We start from the raw sequence: 26,019 nt of genomic DNA, 5'->3' as shown, positions 1-26,019 counted from the left end.
AGTGGTATTCATTAATCAGACAATCAAGTATACTAGTGTCGTTAGCTTTACTATAGTCGGGGTAAGTGATGATTTGCTGAGGGGTAATGCTGTCATGAAGGGGTATAGTGCAATGGGTAATTTTATGATCCGAAATACCATCTAGTAAGCTTAATCTTGTTTCGTCATTTATGAAGTGATTGCTGAGGAATATTAGATCTAGTATGGAACAGCTGGATCCCTGTACACGTGTAGGTTCAGTTACAATTTGTGTAAGGTTGAACGATAACATAAAGTCAAGTAACACATCCGCACAGGGTGAATGATGCTGCATTGTTTGCCAGTTCACTTCAGGAACGTTAAAATCACCTGTGATTACTAGTCTGGACCCTGATGCATATTGCTCAGTATATTCATGCAATCGGCGCATATTGTCGTGACCGGAAGAAGGACTGCGATAGACGCAGCCTACGACAACAGTGTAAGGTGCGAAGCGCAGTTTACAAAAGATAGCCTCAACGCCCGCGACATCCGGTAACATTAAAAACGGGATTTCTTTCTTTGCTAGAATGGCCACGCCACCGCCTCATGTTGTCCGGTCTTCCCGGATGATAGCGCAGTTGGCAGGGGCTATCTCAACATCTTTAATATTGGCTGTTAGCCAGGTTTCTGTTAGTGTTAGAAAGTCAGGTTCATATGCACAAATCAAGGCTTCAAGGGAATCCGTTTTTTTTAATATGCAACGGGCATTTATGTTCAAGAAGGATAAGTCGGATATCAAGTTCGGCGTGAACGTAGGCTTTGAGGGCCGTGTTGCTGGTTTTTTGGATCAGGATTGACGGAACCTGGTTTCAAAGGAGCTACATTATTATTTTCTTCGTCCCAGTAGAACATTTCGCCATTGATTCGTAGTTTGTCATAAATTAGATTAATTTTATCTCTGGATTCTTTCCTTGGTTTAGCAGAATTCCATAACTTCCTTCTTAAGTCTCGTACGCGAGGCGAAAAATCTTCGGAGATCGAAAAACTTGACCCCTTTAGCTTGAAACAGTTTCTCCAGATTTTAGTTTTGTCTCTAAAGTCGAGAGGTTTAAAAATTATTGGTCTTGTTTTAGTGGTATCCGGCCTGCCTAATCTAAATACGTTCGATACTTACAGCTTCGAGTTTCGGGACATTTTTGACAATTTTTTCATTTACTGTAAGTTGTAATGTTTCTTCATTTTCCTTTTCCTCTTCTGACACACCATACACAATTAGATTGGATCGTCTGGAGCGGTTTTCAAGGTCGTCTAGTCTTAGTTCCAGCGTTGAAACGACTTTCTTTAGTTTAGTTACCTTCTCCGCGCAAGAGGAAATCTTTTTGTCTAGGCTTGCAAGTAGCTCTAGTTTCTTGTCTATTGCGGTTAAACACTGTTCCTTAATTTCTTTTAAATCCTTCAGGATTTGTTGTAGTTGCCGCGAAATTTCGGGTGTATCAGGACCCGGGTTTGTTTCGATATCTCCAGCTAGTAGCAATAATTTGACGAGATCTACTATGTCAAAGATTAGTTCACACAGCAGCCCAGGGCACGGCAGCACAACTAAACAAAGCACGTTCGAATGCATGCAATCTTTAAAGTGCTTTCTTACCTGCATGATGAATACAAAAGGGTTATCCATGCGCCCCTGTGGCCAGCTGCCGTGCCCTATGGCCCGCGGAAATGTGTCGCCCCTTGTTATAGCACGAAGCAATTGATGCGCCACCAACGTCGAGTTGAACCTTGGACTGGCGCTCGTAGTGGTGAAGAAGTATGTCGATAGTGCGGGCTGTTGCTGTGCAATGCCAGCGGGACTGGCTCGGTGGTGTAGCGGTCCGGAAGCGGATGCGCAGCCTGCGTGTTGTCCATCTGTAGGCTTGGTGTTTCATCGGGGCCATGACCTGCGGCTATCAGCAGCAGGGTTGCGGCTATCTGCACGATGAATACAAAAGGGTTATCCATGTGCCCCTGTGGCCAGCTGCCGTGCCCTATGGCCCGCGGAAATGTGTCACCCCTTCTTATAGCACGAAGCGATTGATGCGCCACCAACGTCAAGTTGAACCTTGGACTGGCGCTCGGAGTGGTCGAAGAAGTATGTCGATAGTGTGGGCTGTTGCTGTGCAATGCCAGCGGCACTGGCTCGGTGGTGTAGCGGTCCGGAAGCGGATGCGCAGCCTGCGTGTTGTCCATCTGTAGGCTTGGTGTTTCATCGGGGCCATGACCTGCGGCTATCTGCACGATGAATACAAAAGGGTTATCCATGTGCCCCTGCGGCCAGCTGCCGTGCCCTATCTGAAAAATGAAAACAAGTATAGAGCTGCACTCAAATTTCGCATTAGGGAGCATCATAATCATCGGTGAATTTTTCATGAAGCGGTGCCTAAAAACTGCATAAGGGTTGACATGCCTGCTTAAACTACTCGGACGGTTAGGTCCATAATTTTCTTAAATTGTGTGAGAGCTATAGAGGTAACAAACTTCTGCCTTCTGCCAAAGTGTAGTGGCTTGTTAATTACTTGAAGATGTCTTTTTCCCTTTAGGTTTTCTGCAATGACACCAGTAGACGTTGATATGTCACAGAATTTGAGTGTGGAAGTCTACAACACTTGCTGGAGGCAGCTGATGAGGCATGGCTTCCTCTCTGAAACTAAAGGAAAACACAGACTTGCCCTTCGGCAGGTAGTCCCAGCACATGCATTGTTAACGGGCCCCTCACCAGGCCACATAGAAAATTCTGGTTATATGCTGAAAATTATTACGTGCCCTTTAGGGAGCATTCTACGGCAAGAATTTTTCAAATTAGTTCATTAATAGCCGAGACGTAAATATTTCAGTGCTGTGAACCAATGATTTCAGAAGGCGAGCTTCACCGCCCACATACTCTCGAAGATCACATGATGCATACATCATGGACCCCACCTTCTTTCCTTTTCTTTCTAGCTTTTTTGCTGCGTGGCGCACTTCCACTGACGGTGTTGCGTGCAAACTGTTGCGTTTGTCTTGTTTCGCGCAGCGAATGATTCTGCACATTGTGCATGAGAACACCTGACTAGAGGTATAAGTCAGTGCTACGTGAATACTGAGGTAGACGCAAGCGGATAAAGAGCATGATTGCGTGCGCGACTGCACGACTTGGCAACACGCATACGAAACTGAGTACGTCTCTCTTGCTGCGGTGTGAAGTAAAACAAAAAACACGCAGACATTCTGTTTGTGTGTTTTGCTATTTCTCTAAACTTTAACTCGTCTATTGAAGCAACAAATTACAAAAAATAACAGATGTTGCCTTGAATAATTATCGAAGTTGCGTGTCACTACGAGCGATGTCGGAGCACAGACACATGTACGTAGGCACACTTGCAAACATACGTCAACCCTCAGTCTTGGAGTGCAGCTCCTGCCAGCAGGGGAAACAACGTTTGGTTTGAAATTTCAGTTCTTTTTGTGGTGCTTATTCGGGGTGAGGAGTTAGGGAGTTGCCATCCATCGGAAGCACCTCCCTTGTGTAGTACGAGGGATCACGCAGCGCGCTTCTCATAGGTTTCGCTTACAGCGCTCAATAAGAACACCATGCGGCAGCCCTGCTAAACATTTATGTAGGTACTCTCAAAATGAGGGAAGTTTATGACTATCGATATAATAATCTTGGGCAAACTGAAAGCATAGAATCGTTTACAGATGCTATCTCTTTACCGAATACGTACAGTGAACGCCACTGCGCGCGGTCTCCGTGATGGAGTCTCCCAGTTAATTTCCTTTCCCTTTGTCCTCTGGTAGCTTCAACGCTAGTCAAGGAGGGAAGGTGTTGAAGGTCCGAAGTCGGCGCCCCTCGATGATTCCAGTGCACGGTGGCAGCGCGAAGGAAGAGCCGTTGTCCGACGAAGTGACGTTTTATTCAAACGCCGAGGCGTCTGTCAGAGTCCAAGTTCGAAGCTCCGCTCCCCCTCACACAACCAAAGATGACGTTTTAAGCCCTCAGTTGTACAAAGGATTTGCAAACCAGCCAATCACACATGCGAATTCACATCATTGTAACCAATAGCACAACCACCTTCGTGCCGCACACGGCATTGGTGGAAACATTGGCACTCTTTAGAACACGCCAGGGGATAGGATTTTTCGAAGACACGTGCCACCTCCCTCTCCCCTACGTTGGGCTGCGAGTATCGGCCCCTGATGTCTTCCCTCTTTTCACCTGCAAACGGCCGCCATGCAAGCTGCCGAGAATGTTCCGTGAAATCACAGATTATTGACTGCTTATCCGCCGGACAGCGGGCTACCCTGCCAGTACTGAGAAATCTGTCTCCCGCTGTGTGCCGGTTCACTTGAAATACAAACACCATAATTGGGACCCGATGGCAATCGCACACAAAAGCATTCATCGGCCATAGCCGGCTAAGTGGTTTAAAGCCACCGCCATCTTCACGGGCATTCTTAGAAGGCGCACGCGGATGCCAAACATACAACCGGCTGGGCAGCGTCGCGTCGCCCAATTTCCGTGACCGAGACGGTCGACGGGAAATTTGGGAACTGCATGGGCATTAGCGGTGGTGGTGACCTCAAGCACCCCCCCCAACTTTCATCTTCATGCTTGAGTGTTGCCCGCGTCCCCTCTTTGCGGAACCCACATGCGTGCCTCATTTCCGGCTATTGGCCGATACAGCAGGTGCGAGCTCGTCCTGCACTTTGCTGTAGTCGCCTAAACTGGGCCACAAAATAACAGCAAGGTCAAGTTCCTAATCTCAAACTGACTCTCCCGAACTGGCTTCTTGCATGAAAGGTAGGCTGAGAGTAAACTATGCGAAATATGTTCTTATAGTGAGCTGTCCACATAACCAAATGGGGCATAACAGAATGAAGCCTCAATGCAGTGATCGCACGGGTTCGCAGCGACCGACTGTGCGTCTGCATGCATGTCCGCGCAAAATGTTTTGCTTTCGCTGTGAGCACATTTTCGCACCGTTCCGTGAGCTTTAGGCCGCAGCATATGAGCATTTGACAGCGCACTAGCGACCATTGTTGCATTCACACTGTCAGAGCTGTTCAAAAATAAGTTTGTTATAGAGACTGCAACGCCTACGGCCACTGTCAAGACGTCGCGATGATTCAATCTTTTTTTGTCTTCTAAATTCTTGGACATTTCAATATTATTTCTCAAGTTGCGTTGCACTGTATGTTTATTGATCTTCTCAGTGTGCGATTTCCCTCTGCTTCTTTTTCGTAATCCAGTGCATTAATTCATAACACAAACATGACCATATGCAGTGCCTTTTTTAAATATGCGCCTTACCGCTCCTGTTCCGTTCCAGTGAACTTGCCAGTGTCTAGCATCAATGACACGTTCATAGACAAGTTCACAGACCAAACCCTCCTGACATTAGCCGGGCAGCGGGCACGGGCGAGTGTCTCAGTGCGCGTTTTCTGCTACTCACCGAACATCGCAGTCCCGGCGCCGTAGCAGAAATCTTCCTCACGTCTGTGCTTGCTGCATATCCGAGTTGTAGCCGATGGCTGTTTGCTGGTTCTAAGTTTCGCCAGCCAAGCTTCACGCAGCTTCTTGCCCTGCGGCTATGTGTGAATAAGGCTGACACCGGGCTCCGTTGCGTACGTCCGGCACTGTGGCACAGAGCAGTAGCCTACCATGCTGCACGCCTCCAAAGGCAGCCAACACCTATTATAGTACTTTCAAATGTTGCCAAGCAGATACCCATTGCGGTAATTAAAGCCGCACCACTTAATCAGAACTGCAGCGCAGGTGGGACTTTAAACTTCCGTTTTCAGCTTGCTTTGGCGCTTCCGAAGCAGCCGACGCGGCCGCAGTGTCCACGTGATCCCTCATGCCACGTCATGCTGATGGTGGCACCAGCTTTTCCAGTGGTGGAGCTCGCCCTCAGTAGGGATGAAATACTTAGCAGACATGATTGTCAGTGCGCATTGTATGCATGACACTTGTCAGCTCAAAATGGCCTGACCTGATGAGGGGCCCTTTAAGGCAAACTGCAGGCGTATGCTCAAAAACCTAATACTCGAACCATCACTTGAAACTTCGTGCATTAGAACCAAGGTCCTAATTAAGGCATTGGAAAAAGATGCCCACAGCATAACGAACTACAGAAACTGATTGTTGCAGTTTAATGCATGGCATGGCTCACGTGACATGCGCACTGTCTGCATGTATTTTTTCCTTAAGCGCATTGAAATTCACCTGTGAGTGTGCATTTGTGTGTGTCCTCTTCATTCTTTCTGCTGTATTATTGCAGTGCTCTAGTATCCAGATATGATTGTTCCCAGAATTAAAGTCAATTCTTTTTTTTTTTTTTTTTGCAGCTACAGCACCTCAGTCAGTCCATGTATCCTTTTCATTGTGTCATGCTCACAATGATTTGTTGGAAGCTAGCACTCTATCTAGTGTGCTGTTCTGTGTCCCTGTCATTCTCTCTGCACTAAAACAAATTAGAAGGTGAGTGACCTACCAACAAGCACATGCAGCTGCCCTCATCGACTTCCTAGTCTTGAATTTTGGGTTGACGGGCATGTGTGGCAAGTCCTGGTTTTGTTTGCGTTCTTTCCCGCTTACAGTGTAGTCTCACTTGAGTAAATTCAGTGTCTTTCTCATCTGTTTTCTTGCTTCTTTTAACTGATTTTGCCACTTCAGGGCATGGTGCATCATATGGTAGCCCAGTGAGCCCATTTTTCTTCTGTGATCAAAACCTGGTCCTTGACCCTCTGACCAGAGAGCAGCTGCAGTCGCACACCCAGGGAGTGCAGACTGATGTCTGACACTAGCTGGGGCGGACACACGCCGCCCTTGTCATCACTTCCGAGTGCCAGCACGAAGACTGCAGTGGCCATGTAAGGGATCTCACTAGGCAGCCTTGACCCTGTCTGTGCAGCAGTGGTTCTTTTCTGGCAACACTGGGAGAAAACAAAGACAGAGTTTACTACAATGGCACCGCAGTCTATGCGACATTTCTAGTGGGTGCTGTGCCACCACAGGAACGCCAGGATGTGGGTGTGCTTGGCTTGTCTCGAACATGGCTTGGGTTAACTTACCATCACCAGCTTATTTACGCCTCTTCCAGCGATGTCTGGAGTCTTGTGGTAGCCAATTCCAAGTTGTGCCTGCAAATTTTGTAAGGTCATAGCAGTACAAGCTAAAACGCATACACAAAGAAAGAACACACATGTGTCTCTTTTTTTGTTTGTTTTAGTTTGTGCTGCTATGAGCTCATGATGCAAAACCAACTGGCCCAATCTTTCACCTTCCTAGTTTCATCGCAGCACCTAATTATCTGCCGTCCTCGACTGTCCTTCCCTTCCCTTGGCGTCCAATCTGGAAGTTTTAATAGTCCGTCGGTTATCTGTCCTACACATTACATTGCCTACCCAGCTCTGTTTTGTCTACTTGACGTCAACTAGAATATCGGTTATCCCCGTTTGCTGTCCAATTCACCATCGCTATCTTGCTGTCTCTTAATGTAATACCTAACATATAGCTAATGATCGCGATGATCGGTCCTTCTCAAGTTTCTTTCTTGGCCTCCAAGTTTCTGCCCCACATGTTAGTATAGGTACTATTTAATGATTGTACGCTTATATTTTCATGAATAGTGGTAGGCTACTGGTCATGATTTGGTAATGGCTGCCGGATGCATTCCAACCCGTTTTCTTTCTTCTGCAGATTCCTTCTGATCATTCCCTATAAGTAACTGGCCTAGACAAACATGCTCTTACACAGATAGATGCTGACTGCCAATCATGAATTCTTTTTTTTCTTTTGCCAGGCTACTGAACATTACCTTAGTCTTCTGCATATTAATTTTCAACGCTACTCTTAGACATTTCTGAGGCCTTCGGACATTTCTTGCAAGTCATATCCAGCAGTGGTGAACAGGACAGTGTCATCTGCAAGCTGCTGAGATATTTGCCGTTAATCCTCGCTCTTAATCTAACCAGACTAATAGCTTGCACACTTCTAAGCATGCAGTAATGCTGCAACGCTGCTTTTCTGCACATAGGCAGCTTTATTTGAATGAAATACTAATAATAAATATTCTTTGCCTTTAATACATCATTCGTTTAGATGATAAAGTATTCTTTCAAAAAAATATTTTTGTTAATTTCACCATAGTAGGTTTTATATTGGAAGATAAAAAAAAGTCATAGTATCATTTTTAAAATTTTATGCCGAAGCCTTGGTGCCAGCACATCAGTGGGCTTCTTGGATTTGCAGTCTTGGGCTGCTCAGGATTGCCCAAGGCGGTGCTTTCAGCAAATGAGCATTGCATATGCAGCACCTCAGGCAGTCTGGGACAGGCTGGGATGACAAATCGAAAAATCCAAGAGGCCCCATTGTGACGTGATGAATATCAAAATAGTGTTTTTTTTTTTATTTGAGCCCTCGTGGCTGAGGGGATTTTTTTGGTATTATATAAGAGTGATCTGCTAATGCAGCTCACATCATGTTTCCCTTAAATCCAATTAGCAAACGAAGGAAAAGGATACTGATGCAGAGTGAGTGCAGACCTTCTAGTTTTTCTTCCAACTTTAGCTGCTCACAGATACTTTGGTTTAATATTCTTGTATAAACCAGAGCAAGTTATCGTGATTTAATAAACAGATGAATTGCATAATAAGAAAGAAAAATTAGGATTTTACACAATGTTTTAGTAAAGAATGGACTCCATTGGGATGGTCTTCAGGAATGCTATCACTACAAAGCCACTGCTTCCCGGCATTCCCATGCAGCAGCATGGCAATTTGCCCTATAAGAAACTGTGCGGCTGAAGGGATGTGTAGGACCCCCCATACAGCCCTTTACTCGCTGCACCCAACAATTTAATTATGGAGTGCTGCTCCTCCCTGCCTTCAAGGGTGCAGCCATTATGGTATAGTGCTGTCACATGATGTATTCCATAACACAGTTGCCTCTAGTGGAGGGCCAAGCAATGTCTCGGGTCACATTGGCTTGCAACAAGAGTATAAAACATTACGAAAATGTGGTTAAAATTTCTTTCTCCTTATAATTACATACGCACATGGTATTTTGACCTGACTAACCCAGTGTCATATTGCCAGTGTGAGTGGCAGAGATGCTGATCGCCAAACAAAGAATGTGGGAGTGCAAAGCACAGCAAATACATAGATGCAGGCAGACAGCGAGGAACAACCAATTTTTATGGCCACAAGGGTCAATACAGAAGAGCAATTAGTGGTGTTACACATGCTTTAGAGAATCGCCACTAGAGGTGCGCCCCGCAAGACATATTTTGATACCGGAACTAATACACAACACCACACTCAATCTTGTAATCTAGTGTTCGACGAAAACTTGCCTGGCAGGGAAACATACTGCTGCCAAAAAACATGCACTCGCCAAGGTTAAAAGGAAAATAATGAACATGACGGTTTGGGTCCCGTACTGGTCCATTGAACACAATGAAGATGTAAGCATGGCCGCACGACTATTTATGGGTGAGGTGGTGCAGAATGTGGGTTTATATCTCGGGAGGATTATCCCATGTACCATTTATCGTGTGTTTAGTTGATTGAACGTAGTATGATTCTAAAAGTAAATGGGCAGATAGATGTTTCTTGATTGCGATGACGGCTGCCAAGTCTCAGTCAGTGCTGTGTCCGGTTAGTTCCACCAGGGTGTTCGCGGCTGTGTGGCCCTTGGCAGCGTCATTCATGTGTCGTTTCAAGCGCCATTTAAAATTTCCACTCTCACCGATGCACAATGCGTCGCACTGCCTGCATGGTATCTTGTAGATCACTCCCGGGTAGTCTGTGTGCTTCAAAAGGCCTTTTGTGCGAACCATCTGTTGGCCGAGTTTTCGTGAAGGCACGTGGGTGATTTGCACACCATAGCCCTTAAGAATTCTTGCAAGGGCTTTGCTTATTCGCATGGTGTAAGGGAACTCTGCGTGCTTCTCTTTTTCCTTTGCCGTTTCACGGCGGGGCTGTGCTGATTTGCGCCCCTGCATTCTGAGCAGTTGTGGAGGGTAACCGTTGTTCAACAGTTTCATGACCGCGTCTATTTCCATCAACAGCAGGTTATCGATGGTTAGAAATTTTGGCGCTCTGCGAGCCCTTCTGAACAGCTAGCATTATCGATTCGGTTAAAGAAAAACTATTTTATCAATTTCATTTTTACGTTTGTTTTCTAGCGCCATTGTGGTCCGGTGACGAGCACTTGTAGTTTCGAAGATAGCATTGACGTTGCGTACCATTGCTCTATGGAAGCTGAGAATTTTGACAGATTTTGATGCATCTGGGCTTGAATTTCCGGATGATGATAGTAGCACAGACACTTAAAAAACGTCTTCGTCTTGTCAGACTTTAGTACGGACAGCGAAAGTGCGTCAAACCGCCCCGGAACATCAACGTACACCTGCCGGTGATTTTTACTTTCTTCTTGCACCGTTTCGTTGCTGTCGTGCATTGGCCTAACTACACCCGGCATGTTCCAAAGGTCGTAGTCCTTATCCGCAGGGTGTCACCGTCGTTTGGGCAGGACTGAGCGATGGAAGTAATCGCTGGCAGCCGTGCACAGAGACGGCTGGAAGTGGACCTTGGCATCGCGTTCTGGAGTACTGCGCGGCGGTTCACAAGGGCTAATGTTTTCCTCTGTATCTAAAGAAATTTTGTACATACAGAGCTTATATTTGCAGTATTGTTGCACACGACCGTTATGTGCAAAACATATACTATTCCGATCTTTTTAGGCTCATTTTGTGCAAAGCAGCATTGATGTACTTATAAATCTTTTTAATTTTCGTTACAATTTTGTTGTTTTAGTAAGTGTTTCCATACTATTTTTAATAAATAGGTTGGTTGAAGTTGGTACCTTTGGAAAGATAATTCCTTCCTCTACAATTTGATATCATACACTTCAACATGAAGCATTTTCTGTGGCAGGAAAAGCTTTATTTCCTAGACCACCTAAAACTACCGATTTTCCCGCAGTCACGAAAGTGTTAACAAGTGCCTTTTCATAACCTGCAGCTCTTGCCTACATTTCGTGGGGCTGGGGCAGACGCGGAACACCCAGGAAAAGAATGCCGTTGCGATGGATCACTTGTGACCAATTAGGTGTGTCGAGTCGAAGCCCAGGTACTTTCCTGTGTACGTTGGCTTTCTGTACGCACTACTCCTGGAACTGCTTGGAGTTCTCTCTATGAAGACATCTAGGAAGGGAATGCACCAATTGGTTTCCTCTGCAGCTGTGGACTGTATGCTTGGCTTGAAGGAATTTAGGTGCTCGAGGAAATGTGTTGCGTGCCGGCGACGGATAATACAGAAACAGTCGTCCATGTATCTTGGAAAGAACTTTGGTCGCGTCCCGAATGAAAACAAAGTGGCACAAACGACGGGCACAGATGCACCCATCACTGCCGAATACCTGCTTGTAACACTCCTTGTAAAATACCCTTTGAAGCACACGGACTACCTGGGAGTCATCTACAAGATACCATGCAAGCAGTGTTGTACATCGGCGAGTGGAAATTTTGAACGGCACTTGAAGCAACACCTGCATGATGTCGCCAAGGGCCACGCAGCCGCAAATGCCCTGACGGAACTTCACGAACTAACCGGACCCAGCATTGACTGGGACATGGCAGCCATGATCACAACTGAGAAACACCTATCTGCCCATTTACTTGTAGAATCATACTACGTTCCATCAACTAAACGCACGATAAATGGGACGCAGGGTAATCTTCCCGAGATATACACCTGCACCACCTCGCCCATAAATAGTCACGCGGCCATGCTTACATCTTCATTGTGATCAAGGGACTCGTACGGGGCCCGAAGCGTTATGTTCATTATTTTTCTGTTATCCTTGGCGAGAGCATGTTTTTTTAGCACCACACTCAATCTCCTGATGTGGATTAGGACGCTGCAATTTTATGGCAAACATCTGCATAGATTACTTCAAACTCCTGGTGTTGCAACTCATGGTGTGAGCTGCATTATACTTGCTGTGTGACGTTATGGAAGTTCAGAGTTTATGACACAGTGTGTGCCACATAGCACTAGTCACCACTAAGTGAAACAATAAGTATGTTTGTTGAAACTATAGAGCAAGATAGGAGTGCTGACTCAGATGAAGTGTAGGCTCATAAGGCTGCTCGAAGTGAAAGAGAATGCATCTGTCAGTCCCCTATTCTTTTATTAATAACAATGTTATCATAGCGAATCCCTGTTGAGCAAATCTTGCATCAGTGCAGCTCGTATTTTTCAGTGTTTAGATCGCCCATATAAAGTAAAATCCTTTCTTGCACACACCAGCCTGTATCACCAATCACCCCTTTTGGCAACATATAATTGGAAAAAACTACCAAGGGACATATAGGAGGACATATAGGCGGCCTGTCCAGACCGGACAGGCCCCCATTGGAATCTGAACCTGGCAACGTTTAACGCTAGAGCTTTATCTAGTGAGGAGAGTCTAGCAGTGCTATTGGAGGAATTAGAGGGCAGCAAATGAGATATAATAGGGCTCAGTGAAGTTAGGAGGACAAATGAAGGATATACAGTGCTAAAAAGTGGGCACGTCCTGTGCTACTGGGGCTTAGTGGAGAGACGAGAACTAGGAGTCAGATTCCTTATTAATAAGAATATAGCTGGTAACATACAGGAATTCTATAGCATTAACGAGAGGGTGACAGGTCTTGTTGTGAAACTTAATAAGAGATACAAATTGAAGGTCGTACAGGTCTACGCCCCTACATCCAGTCATGATGACCATGAAGTCGAAAGCTTCTATGAAGACATGGAATCGGCGATGGGTAAAGTCAAAACAAAATACACTATACTGATGGGCGACTTCAATGCCAGGGTACGCAAGAAGCAAGCTGGAGACAAGTCAGGGGGTGGATATGGCGTAGGCTCTAGGAATAGCAGGGGAGAGTTATTAGTAGAGTTTGCAGAACAGAATAATATGCGGATAATGAATACCTTCTTCCACAAACGGGATAGCTGAAAGTGGACGTGGAGGAGCCCGAATGGCGAGACTAGAAATGAAATAGATTTTATACTCTGCGCTAACCCTGGCATCATATAAGATGTGGATGTGCTCGGCAAAGTGCGCTGCAGTGGCCATAGGATAGTAAGAACTCGAATTAGCCTAGACTTGAAGAAGAAACAGAAGAAACTGGTACATAAGAAGCCGATCAATGAGTTAGCGGTAAGAGGGAAAATAGAGGAATTCCGGATCAAGCTACAGAACAGGTATTCCGCTTTAACTCAGGAAGAGGACCTTAGTGTTGAAGATATGAACGACAATCTTATGGGCATCATTAAGGAGTGTGCAATAGAAGTCGGTGATAACTCCGCTAGACAGGATACCAGTAAGCTATCACAGGAGACGAAAGATCTGATCAAGAAACACCAATGTATGAAAGCCTCTAACCCTACAGCTAGAATTGAGCTGGCAGAACTTTCCAAGTTAATCAACAAGCGTAAGACAGCTGACATAAGGAAGTATAATATGCATAGATTTGAACATGCTCTCAGGAACAGAGGAAGCCTAAAAGCAGTGAAGAGGAAACTAGGAATTGGCAAGAATCAGATGTATGCGTTGAGACAAAGCCGGCAATATCATTACTAATATGGATGAGATAGTTCAAGTGGCTGAGGAGTTCTATAGAGATTTATACAGTACTGCATACAGTATAGACAGTATACAGCTTCAGGTGGTAAACCGTACCCTCCAATTGACCTAGGCCCTCAAACACGTCTTCGTAAGGCTTCGCAGCATCGTAAAGCTCTAGTTGCTCGACAGAAGAGACTCTTTGGAGTAAGCCTAACTCTTCAGCAACTGCGCCACTCAATGTCACGGGAACTTCATCTTCCACCACAAAAAAGTATGTTTGAACCTTGCTTCCTCTCGTTGCAAGTTCAAGACGAACTTGTTTCGTTGCTCTTTTCTGGAAGCCAAAAAACGTGTTTAAAGCTACGTTACAGTCGTGTGGCTGTTTGTTTGTTACTTTCTGCAACTGGCTGCGCGCGATAATTGAGCAGGTTGCACCTGGTGGCCAGCTTGCAAAGAACTGGTTTCCTTCTATCTGAACGGTAGCCGTCCAGCGATAGTCTTTTCCTCGTGCATGAGATACTGTTTCCAACCAAAACTCGCCTAGGATTTCGCCGTCTTGCGTTTCAATAGATGCTACCTTTCGCTCTTTCGAGTAAAATTTTTTTGGCATCTTTTTGCAGGCTATGGCGAAGTGATTCCTTCCGCCGCATTTTCTGCATGTGCGTCCTTTTGCGGGGCAGACATGGTCAGTCTGATGAACCATTGCGCACTTTGTGCAACGCCGACCTTTTGCCTCAGATAGTGCGTTTATCTCGGCAGTGTAATGGCTTTTGGGGCATGCCTGTATTTCTTCGCACAGTTCCTTGCCATGTTCTTGCGAGCGGCACATTTCTACCATCTTTGCAAATGAAGAATTTTCAGAGACGAGCTTTTCTTGCAGCTTTTTGTCTCTTATTCCGAGAATAATATGGCTTCTGAGCATGCGCTCTTTGAGTTGCCCAAACTCGCAACTTTTTGCTAGCACTTGTAGGTCTGTTAACCAGTTGTTGAAGCTTTCGCCCTCATTTTGGTCACGCTTTCCAAAACGAAACTCGTGATAGGCTAGGTTTAGTGCGGGCTTGTAAAATGCCTCAAATTTAAGCTTCAGGACTTCTACGTCTGACGTGTCTTCATCCGGTGCAAAAGCAAAAGTGCTATACATCTTGCACGCGTCCTCTCCGATAATCATGAGAAAAGTGGCTGCCTGTACCTCTTTGGGTTGCTGGGTTAGGTACGTTGCCGTTGCGAAGAGCTCGAACTCCTGGCGCCACGTCTTCCAACTTTGCCATACATCTCCTGTGGTGTCCAGGAATCTCGGCGGTGGCAGTAGCGTGGTGACTGGGGCGCTGGTCTGCTGGCACTGTTCCCCGTTCTCCATTCTCGTACAAGCCTGGACCTTCGAGCCGTCCTTGTTGGCTTGCTACTCGTCCACTTTTCTTTCACTGGCTGCGTACATCGGCCGCAGTCCGACCACTTCTGACACCACGTGGTTTGCACGCAATCATGTGCATCAAGAAAAGGGTGTTTATTGAACGGAACACACTCGTGCATATACAAACTATCAAAGGGGGCGTTACAGCCAACTGAGCGCGCATGTGCATGACAGTGCATTGCGTCACAAATACTAGTGGCGCCCATGACGATAATGGAAGAGAGAATAGTCTAGAGAAATTTGAAATCCCACAAGTAACACGGGAAGAAGTAAAGAAAACCTTGGGAGCTATTTATTTTTTTATTTATTTATTGATACTGCAATCCCACTTTGGGGATTTTGGCAGGAGGGTACAAACGTTGAAAAGATCACAAAAAAAAAGGCAACCGACAAATACATAGATACATAAGAGTAAATAAACTAATATAAACTGAAATAGAAGGCATACGGTAACTACTAAGTTAGACACGATGTAAACAAGGTAAGTGAAGGCTGTTGAACTTGGGTGTTAGTAAGCTGGTTCCATTCAGTTATTGTCCGCGCAAAGAAAGAGTATTTAAAGGAGTTGTTACGTGTGCGAAACGGAGCAATTGTTAATTGGTGTCTTTGTCTAGTGGCATACCCGGATGAAAAGGTTATTACGTCTGAAGTGTCTAATTTATAGTGCCCCTTTACAATCTGATACATAAATTTTAGCCTAGATGACCGGTTTCTTTGCGTTATTTGTGGCAAGTTTGCTCTGGTTAAAAGGGCTGAAACAGAAGAACGTCCAAAGCTGTTATATATGAATCGCACACCCTTTTTCTGTATGCTTTCAATCTTGTTAATATTAGTCCTAGTGAAGGGGTCCCAGATTATGGCTGCATAATCTAATGATGGGAGAATAAGCGCTTTATATGCGGTCATGCGGACATCAGGAGTGGTAAATTTTAAAGCTCTTCGTAAAAAGAACAACTTGCAGTTTGCATTTCTTACGACATAATCAACGTGTTTAGTCCAGTCTAAGTTACTTGTTATCCAGAGGCCCAGGTATTTGTAATGAGGTACTTCGTGAAGAACACTGCTGTTGATAGAATAGACAAAGGTTAATGGTCTTTTTTTGTGAGTAACTCTCATGAACACTGTTTTTTCATAGTTTATACACATTTGCCACATATCACACCACTGAACAATTTTGTTGAGTGCATCATTTAAAAGAATTTGGTCAGCTGTACTGTTCACTTCAGTGTAAATCACGCAGTCATCGGCATACAATCGTATTTTGACAGGAATGGACAATATCATTAATAAACAAAAGAAAAAGAAGGGGCCCAAGCACAGACCCCTGGGGAACGCCCGAGTCTACACCAAGAATTTCCGAGGTTTCTCCATTAAAGACAACAAACTGTTTTCGGTTGTTAATGTATGCGGCAATCCAGTTTAAAAGTTGCTCGTTATTTAATATTGTCCCTAATTTGTGCAATAACTTCTTATGAGAGACTTTATCAAAAGCTTTTTTAAAGTCCATAAAAATTACATCGGTTTGTTTTCCGTTATTAATTGAAAGTGCAAAGTCATGTATAGTTTCTGCTAGCTGGGTACACGTAGAATAACCTTGTCGAAATCCATGTTGATACTTTGTTAAAATGTGATGTTTGTCAAGAAACTGCGTTATGTGGTTGTGTATAAGCAAAGGGGGAAGGCAGCTGGGGAGGATCAGGTAACAGCAGATTTGTTGAAGGATGGTGGGCAGATTGTTCTAGAAAAACTGGCCACCCTGTATACGCAATGCCTCATGACCTCGAACGTACCGGAATCTTGGGAGAACGCTAACATAATCCTAATCCATAAGAAAGGGGGCGCCAAGGACTTGAAAAATTATAGACCGATCAGCTTACTGTCCGTTGCCTACAAAGTATTCACTAAGGTAATCGCAAATAGAATCGGGAACACCTTAGACTTCTGTCAACCAAAGGACTAGGCAGGATTCCATAAAGGCTACTCAACAATAGACCATATTCACAGAATCACTCAGGTGATAGAGAAATGTGCGGAATATAACCAACCGTTATATATAGCTTTCATTGATTACGAGAAAGCGTTTGATTCAGTCGAAACCTCAGCAGTCATGGAAGCATTATGGCATCAGGGTGTAGACGAGCTGTATGTAAAAGTACTGAAAGATATCCATAGCGGCTCTACAGCCACAGTAGTCCTCCATAAAGAAAGCAACAAAATCCCAATAAACAAAGGAGTCAAGCAGGGAGATAAGATCTCTCCAATGCTATTCAATGTGTTTACAGGAGGTATTCAGAGACCTGGATTGGGAAGAATTGGGGATAAGAGTTAATGGAGAATACCTTAGTAACTTGGTATTCACTGATGATATTGCCTTGCTTAGTAACTCAGGGGACCAACTGCAATGCATGCTCACTGACCTGGAGAAGCAAAGCAAAAGGGTGGGTCTAAAAATTAATCTGCAGAAAACTAAAGTAATGTTTAACAGTCTCGGAAGAGAACAGCAGTTTACGATAGGTAGCGAGGCACTGGAAGTGGTAAGGGGGGCAGATAGTGACCATGGATCTGGATCATGAGACTGAAATAATCAGAAGAATAAGAATTGGCTGGGGTGCGTTTGGCAGGCATTCTCAGATTATGAACAGCAGGTTGCCATTATCCCTCAAGAGAAAAGTGTATGATAGCTGTGTCTTACCAGTACTCACCTACGGGGCAGAAACCTGGAGGCTTATGAAAAGGGTTCTACCTAAATTGAGGATGATGCAACGAGCTATGGAAAGAAGAACGTTGGGTGTAACGTTAAGGGATAAGAAAAGAGCAGATTGGGTGAGGGAACAAATTCGAGTTAATTACATCTTAGTTGAAATCAAGAAAAAGAAATGGGGGGCAGGGGCAGGACATGTAATGTGGAGGGAAGATAACCAATGGTCATTAAAGGTTATGGACTGGATTCCAAGGGAAGCGTAGCAGGGGGCAGCAGAAAGTTAGGTGGGCGGATGAGATTAAGAAGTTTGCAGGGATGACATAGTCACAATTAGTACATGACTGGGGTAGTTGGAGAAGCATGGGAGAGGCCTTTGCCCTGCAGTGGGTGTAACCAGGCTGGTGATGATGATGACCAAGGGACACTGTATCTGGCATTGATCATGTTTTTCTTCACGAGTTGAAGCTGTTTCCTAAATGTGTGTTTATTCTCATGCTCAGTACTTACATATGTACTTTCCCTGCTATATATGTATAAAATTGCAACGGAACAGCAATGTCATTTACTACTGTATCTTACTAATGTTCTTTCTTTGTGCATTTGTTGTTGTAACTGTCCCCTTCCCCCCGCTCTTTGTTATGCCCACAGAAGCCTTTAGTAACTATATGCATAAATAAATATTAAAAGATAAAATCAAATTCTCAGTACATACTTTCCAAGGAAACAAATTTTGTGAGGCTCTTGCTAAGGCATGGGTGGTGTATATTTTATATGACAGTCAATTATGAGACGAATGGAAAATGTTGAGTTTGTGCATGTGCAAAGTGCTTTCTTTCATGTGGCACCCTGAGAAATGGAGCAAAGGCAAAATGTTAGTGCAGTCTTCTCTCAAAATTTACTCTACTATAGATTTAATGGGTCATGCTAGGCTGAACTTTTCAATCGTTTACCCAATTTTATTGAATTCTGCAGGGTAGATTATTTTGTCATTATAATACATTCTAAATTTCATTACCCCGGCACAAACAAAACACAAGGTATCATCATCATATTTAACAATTCCAAGTGTCTGCTTAGGAAAACTCACTTTAAAAATGATAGCGATCAGACTCGTTCGTTTTGCAAAGATACCTTCTAGAGGGTCTGTAGTAGTTCGTTGTATTTTCTAGCCATTTCTGTAAAACAAATCTGATCACCTGAAAACCAAGTTTCTTCTTTGTGTTGTCATCATATTTCAAATATCTAATGGTCTCGTGGCATAAAAAAATGTAGAAACTTAAAAGTACCTCATCATGTTCTTGACAAAATTTAGCTCTGGAAACCATCTTAAAAAAAATGTGCTTTGGCAAAGTAGTTTCAGAACGACAGTTTTCCCTAAGGTGATGTTAGGCCCAAAAATGCAGATTGAGAAAAATCAAACATTGTAGAACACATGCTGCTGTATTTATGGTGATCAATCAAAGGCCCCCTGTGGCACAAGTTGGGCCCTATTCTTTAGTATGATGCCATTCAGCAGCAGCATTCAAGTCTTTTTTTTTTTTCTTCTTTCATGAGTTGTAATTTGATTCCAATCCACCGATCTGTGAGTCACTACCAGTTTGCCAGGCAATTCAGACTCACCATGATTGAAAATATGCATTTTTTTTTGTTGTAAGTATATCCACCAAACTCAGTCTCAGTATCGGTTTGCCACTCAACTCCAGCCAAAAATATTACTTCGTTTCTGCACATTATGCTGCAGGTCTTGTATGGCCACAGAGTATAATGTTTTGAATGAGGACACTCCTTACACATTCAGTTTCTTTCGTGCTGTGCGGTCGTGTTTTGAAAACAGCATTCACGTATGCTTTCATTGGCAAGCACGTGCCACCATTACATAAAAAAAAAAAAATATATATATATATATATATAATTATGTTATACAGTCCAAATAGCGGCAAAACTTTGTGATAAGCTTCTTCATTAGTTTAGAAATTCAAGTCAATAGAAATCTAAACAATGATGATTTTGACCCCACATCCCTTACAAATGTGTACATGGAGCTGCAACTTTTGCAGTAAGCTTCTGCTCACTTGTATTGTTCATTGCAGGCATGGAAGATTGCTTGGAGCATGAAGAATGACCTAAGCTGAAACTGTATATACAGTAATGTTCTGCCATGTACGTTGCAAAGTCATTCTGTGAAGCGTCTTCAGCTTGCAAGTACTGCAGCACTGTGCAAAATGAACTTGTAATGCCTGCCACATCTGCTCTCTGAATAAACGGCACTGTATATTTCAATGAGTGATTGTTCGCACAGGTTTTCCTGCTTTAGTTGGGCATCATAATATACACTCTTAGTGGCAGCAGGTTTAATACAGTGTTAAGGATCAGCACTCACTGTTTATTGTCCGAAGGATGCAGGAACAATGTGTAGGTGAAATCAAGTCTGATGGAAACCTGGTTAGGAGGAGGCACAGTTCGGAAAGACAAAAGTAAGTGCATACAACAACGCTCGCATCTTTGCCCAGCGGCTCTGTTCCCCTCCTCGGCAACGCTGATGAATCTCCTGCATTGCAAAGGACGGCCTTTGTTGAGCGCAGCTCGTTATGACCCGAGCTTGACAGACCGCATGCACTTCGCTACCTATTAAACACAAAATGGCGGCCTGTAAAGAGGAGCAGAAGGGGGCGATCATGAAGGTGGGGTTCCCTAGAAGATAATGAACCAAATGGCGGAGAACCTTGCTTAGAGGCTTCACGGCGGTGCGCTCCCTTGAAATGCTGTTTCGTGCACCCTGCTGCCGCGAATCCACACCTCAAGGCAAAATTTGCACGTAACCCGCACCCCGACTTTACCATTAATGTTTTTAAGTTATTGGTGTGGGTTATCCGCATGAAAATACGGAAGTTAAAAATTAGACACTGACTGCAAAAGTTAGACGTCTCTTCTAGCTTTTGTAGTCTGCGTCCAATTTTCAGCTACTAACAGTATGCAAGTGCAAAAACCATGTTGTGAAATATAGAAAAAGAGCAAGAATTGCCCACACATAATGATTTGATTAAGTCAGTGGAACTGATGAATGACTTCAAATCTAGAACCTTGTTAAGTGCTAAAGTGTTAGTGTTAGAGGGGGCACCGTGCCGTCATGGAATGACGGTATACGCTCCTGACAGTGGAGTTTCCCGGCGACGGCCGCGCCACCTGTAGCGCCGAAAGCACAACTCTGGTACTGATACAATTTCAGTCGACGGCATAGAATCCAGCTGGCGCACGTATTGTTGTTATGACGGCGTGTGATTCCAAACTTCTGAACAACGTGCGCCACCGTCCTGCGGGCAAACATTCTCATACCACTGTTTCACGATGGGAAATGTGCAAGACATCGAAAACAGCCCAGGAAAAAATAGCGTGGGGACGGCGGTACTGCTGCGTCAAAGGCTGTAACGGCCGTGCAGGGCTGCCTGCCCTCCGACTCCACAGATTTCCTGGCCGGCCGTAGTTTTGTGCTCGCGCTTCCTTCCTGGAGGATTGCACTAGAAGTTATTGTAGTCAGTAGACTGAAATTTTTGGTCGAGAAAGAGTCTTGCCGGGCAGCCGAATTACATATTTTTGCAAATTGTCCATATCTTTTAGAGCTACTTATTTTGCTGTACGTGGTGGCTGCAGATGTTCTGGCTTGCGTGAGTCGCTGAGCACTTCACACTGTGTGGCTCTGCTTGGATCCAGGTTGCCGGATACGGTCACCCGAGTCTTGGCGGCCGGAGCGGCTCAAGGTCATGCCGGTGCCTAGGCAGTTGTATACTCTTAGACAAAGGTCGACCAGCTGCAGTCGACCGGCTGCACAGGCGAGCGAATGTAAATGCGCTACCCGCGCACCCTATGCGAAAAATCCAATGCTTTCAACAGCCCTGCCAGTGGCAGAAGGACCTGACATTCAAAACTAGCAGCGGAAAATGTGGACAAGCCAGCCCCATTTGTGGAAGTTTATGGAAAACATTTATAAAGGCTTGCCCTTGACAAATCTTCCGCATTGGCTTACAGCCCGTGACTTTTCTTGTGTGTAAGATTCCTTACAGGTTCAGGCTTAAAACGACTATTTACTACTCCTAGCCGCTTCTTTGCATAATTAAATTGCAATTCAGTGGTTGTTCTCGTGACATTACTGGTATTATGCAGCAGTAGTGACTTCAATTTCATAACCTCTGAGTGGTCCAATGGCAATGTTTCATGGCCGTGCCCTTGTTACGCTGGCATGATGATTTGTTCTTTTTTAAATATACTCTATCTGTAGAGGTGCACTGAATGTTTTACAGCCCAGCAACATCAACACTGGCCCCCCAGAGCAAACACTGTAATACATTTCGATGTAAAAAGAAATTAAAGGGAATTAAACCATTCTAAACATTGTGGCAATTTTACTGTTACTGTTGTAATCAATGCAGAATGAATTGAAGGCGTTTTTGCTAGAATAAACACAGAAAAACTTGTCCTAACACTGAATTCAGCAATTTGCAAAAATTCCAGCAGAATTCGCACCTGTGATCAGTTTCCAATGTAGCTTACAACAAAGTATACTGACATTACATGACCATCTCAAAACATAGGTTCTTCTTAGTGACTTGCAAAACTTATATGTACACCCGTGAGCACAAGTATATGGACCATGGGAGCATGTGGCAAACTGCACCGACATGCCTTCTGTCGAGAACAGCAGTGCACATTCGCGTCCCATTATATCTCTCGGCATGTCACATTGCTTTCCCTGCCGACGTTGCGGTGCTCACCGACTCCGCATTCTTTGCTTCACCATTGTTTGAGTGAGCGGCTGTGGCATAGCTAGCTTGCATGTCCGTCGTGCATTGGATTCCTTCGAATGTTGTGCGACTAAGTCTCCACTGGCGCCTTTTGATTAGTCATGCAGAATTCCTTGCTTCCTACGGTGGCGTTATATAATCGGTAAAACTTCCAACATTCGCTGTCGCGTAACGAGAAATGTATTGCAATTGATGCTGTTTTTGCTCAAATGGAGCCCGATTAAGTGTCAGTAGTGCCTGTGTGTACCACTTAAAGACTAAGAAGAGAATAGAGGTACTGCACAGCTGTTATCTTCTAAAACTGTGTGATGAAGACGACAGCAAGTAATACATGTGCAGGTCTTGCTATACCACTGCGGGAACATTGCCATGGGTCAAAATATACGAACAGGGCAGTAATATGCTGCGCGCTGCTACAGAGTTCAATTCACATCTGCCCCTAGAAAATAGATTACCTTCTGTAATTGGCAAAGGGGACAAGCGCCAGATTTATCACTTGAGGATTCTTGCAGCAAACTGACATGCTACTATTGCTTTCAGATACTATGAATGTTGATACTCTGTTGCTCTCCACATGCGTGATAAAGGACACCAATTGGAAACCGGGCTTCAATATGTGGCCGCAAATATTGAAAGCAGTTCTGATAATATAACGCCACAATAACAAGCAAGACATTTTGCGTGATTTATCAAAAGGCGCAAGAGAAGGAGGTCAGCCACGTGATAACAGAGGAAGTGTGATGTGTGACGGTCGGGTGAGCCAGCTCTTCTGCACCCCTCAGTGAAACAGCGGCGAGGATGTGACGGAGCAGAACAAGCGGCAGCCCATTGAGGTCTAGCTCACGAGCAGCGTAACCTCGCCAGGGAAAGCAACACAACATGCTGGCACATATGGTGGGACATGCATGCACACTGCCACCACCAGAAGGCGTGTAGATGCAGTCTGGCATGCGCTTGCATACTTTGTATACTTCCATAGTTTGTATACTTTTGCTCACGGATGTACATTATGAAACAGTACTCAATGTCTCTATGAGTGCATGAGAAAAATGAGCTAGTAATAGTAAATGATAACATATTGCCCAAAAGTAATGAAAAAAAAAACGGCATTCGCACAATAGTGTTACATATGTGTGAACATCATACATGTAAGCTTCGATTCTGGCTTTTATCAAATGCTGGTTTGAATGTTGTCATGCTGAAGATGTGGTGCAGCATGTCTTTCTGATGTAAAACATTTGTTCTGTGTATTTCTATCTTATTTGGTAATGATGCAATACAGAGTTGCTGTGTGCAGATTCAAAAAGATATACAGGATCCTCGAGTGATAGTTCTCATGACAGCCTCTGGATAAGCACAGCCAGAGCACAAAGTATTCTGTAATTTGACTTTTGATGAATGCCTTGAAACAAAAGTTGCAATAGGTAGGTGGGTGCCCTTTCGTCAGTCTCTGCCCCCTCAACATAGTGTTGTTCTACGCAAACAAAATTATCTCTTCCACATGACAGAAATGGCTACCTTAAAATTAACATTGCAGTTGCAGTTCATAGCTGTGAGCGAATCATAATGTCGCATTGTTAAGCTCTAGATTGCTTCAAGCAGTGATGCTACTGGCCCATGCCATTTTGGAGTAGCTTTTGGAGCAGTAAAATATAGACTTGGAGCAAGTTTAGGAAAGCAATTGTGAACTATGTATATGGAGCTTTTATTGTAGGCAAGCCATATGAAAGCAAAAAGATGGCTGTTGGTTCATAACCTCAATTGAAATGGTCCGCATAATCGGACGGTACAAATTCATAAACTTTCAGCAGTAAAATTAATTTTCTCACTTTTTCCAACACCAGAGGTATTTACCTCATTCCGCCATTTGCTGTGCTTTATGACATACCTGTACCATCTACTTAAATAAACCGCTGTGTTGAACACCGAGGAGCCATTTAAATAAATAAATTGAGGGGTTTTTACATGCCAAAACCACGAAATTTATTATGAGGCACCCCACAAACGGGGGAGGGGGTTTCAGATTAATTTTGACCAACGTGCACCCAACGTACGGTACGCGGCTGTTTCTGCATTTTGCTCCCATCGAAATGTGGCCACCGTGGCCGGGATTTGATCCCGCAACCGCGAGTTTAGCAGCGCAACGTCGTAGCCACTAAACAACAATGGAGGGAGAGGGGCATTTCGCTCGTTGTGCAGCTCGCTGTGCGTGGCACACCATCTTCGCGATGGCCGTGCACAGAAATACGTGCATGGCCTTTGACTGTGCAAACGCTGCAAGATTAGTCTGTGATATGGAAATTCTGTTTGGAGCTTTATGACTGCACGCAAGCTTTTGCCATTACGTCCAGTAAGCACAAAAAACAAACTTTGTGAAAGTGTTCATGGTAGTTGCCAGCATGTCCCAATCTCTGCTTCTGGCCGCCAGTCTAGCCCGTGACCTCACACCAAATCACCGAGGTGGTTTCCACTGATGGCCACCCTTTGGCAACTGACTGCTGCCCACCAGCATGCTGGCTGGCAACGAATTTTTGTCACAGTCAAATGATGCAGGTAGGGCTAACCAGCGCTGCTTCCTCAATATTCAGCGGTGAAAGTCGCTGTTTGGTGCATAGTCGACCAAAAGTAGCTGCAATGCAACGTTTTTAAAGCCGTGAAATTGCCTCTACAACGAAAGTCACCCGCTGTGGTGGCTTAGCGGCTATGGTGTTGGGCTGCTAAGCGTGAGATCACGGGATCGAATCCCAGCCACGGCGGCTGCATTTCGATGAGGGCGAAATGCAAAAACGCCAGTGTCTTGTGCATTGTGAGCACATTAAACATCCCCTAGTTGTCAAAATTAATCCGGAGTCTCCCACTACGGCATGCCCTATAATCAAATCATGGTTTTGGCACATAAAACCCCAGAATTCATTTGTTCATTCACAATGAAAGTGTAGGATAGGCGACAACTTTGTTCACGGCCCGATGTATACGACTTCGTGCGCATTATGTTTGAAAAATTGAGCAAGACACAGTACAGCAACCAAAACTTCAGTCGCCGTTTTACACTGGCCATTCAGGATAGGAGTCCGGGTTCTGGCTGAGCACCACCACACTCATTCGCTGCCACATGAAAAGCGATGCTGTCCAATTGCCTACACAAGGAGGCAGCGGTGGCGCGACAGGTATTGAAAGTAGGCAACAGCCCATGGAAAAAACAGCAGTATGACCCATACTTAATTGGAGAAGTTTGGCTGGGTGTTAACGCAGCCACTAGTCCGCACCATGCCGCATTCGATGGTGCGGACAAACGGTGCTTTGCAGACTTAGTTCCGTCTTCGAAAGCCCGAGTAACCCTTTCGGTACAGTTTGGGCACAGATTTCTCATATTTTGCTGAAATGTAGCAGGATGTAGCAGAGGTTGTCTTCTCAGCGAAGTTCGGCGCAATTGGCGCAGCGGTAGCATCACTGCCAAGGCTGTCGACCTTCGTCAGACTACTGCGAAACAAAAGTGAGTCAACAAAACCTG

General features: G+C 44.6%; 2 protein-coding genes across 6 annotated transcripts in view; one reads left to right on the top strand and one right to left on the bottom strand.

Moving 5' to 3' along the window:
* LOC142584670 (uncharacterized) overlaps window positions 1-19,999 on the top strand; it is a 67,619-nt gene extending 47,620 nt beyond the window's left edge. For all 5 annotated transcript variants that reach the window (XR_012828868.1, XM_075694842.1, XM_075694841.1 and 2 more), the window contains 2 exons: window positions 6,325-6,457; window positions 19,803-19,999. Coding sequence is in view for 4 of the 5 variants with exons in the window: in XM_075694842.1 (XP_075550957.1) it covers window positions 6,325-6,444 (120 nt within the window). In the remaining variant the exon portion in view is untranslated. The remainder of the gene's footprint in view (window positions 1-6,324; window positions 6,458-19,802) is intronic.
* Window positions 5,716-8,093, bottom strand: LOC142584672 (uncharacterized). Its single transcript, XM_075694849.1, has 2 exons — window positions 7,051-8,093; window positions 5,716-6,912 (listed from the first exon to the last, which is right to left on the bottom strand). The coding sequence occupies exons 1-2, from the start codon at window positions 7,138-7,140 to the stop codon at window positions 6,664-6,666; spliced, it is 339 nt and encodes a 112-aa protein (XP_075550964.1). The 5' UTR covers window positions 7,141-8,093; the 3' UTR covers window positions 5,716-6,663.
* Window positions 20,000-26,019: the final 6,020 nt, after the last annotated feature.

Source organism: Dermacentor variabilis, chromosome 6 (assembly GCF_050947875.1).
Source record: "Dermacentor variabilis isolate Ectoservices chromosome 6, ASM5094787v1, whole genome shotgun sequence".
Taxonomy (NCBI): Eukaryota; Metazoa; Arthropoda; class Arachnida; order Ixodida; family Ixodidae; genus Dermacentor; species Dermacentor variabilis.
Note: the sequence above shows the minus strand (reverse complement) of the source record. Positions and strands in the feature narration are given on the sequence as shown.

Excerpts from the sequence above, each read along its gene's own strand:
- LOC142584672 (XM_075694849.1), bottom strand. The coding sequence starts at position 7,140 with ATGACCTTACAAAATTTGCAGGCACAACTTGGAATTGGCTACCACAAG. Across the intron at positions 6,913-7,050 it reads GCGTAAATAAGCTGGTGATG|TGTTGCCAGAAAAGAACCAC; the intron begins GTAAGTTAACCC and ends GTTTTCTCCCAG.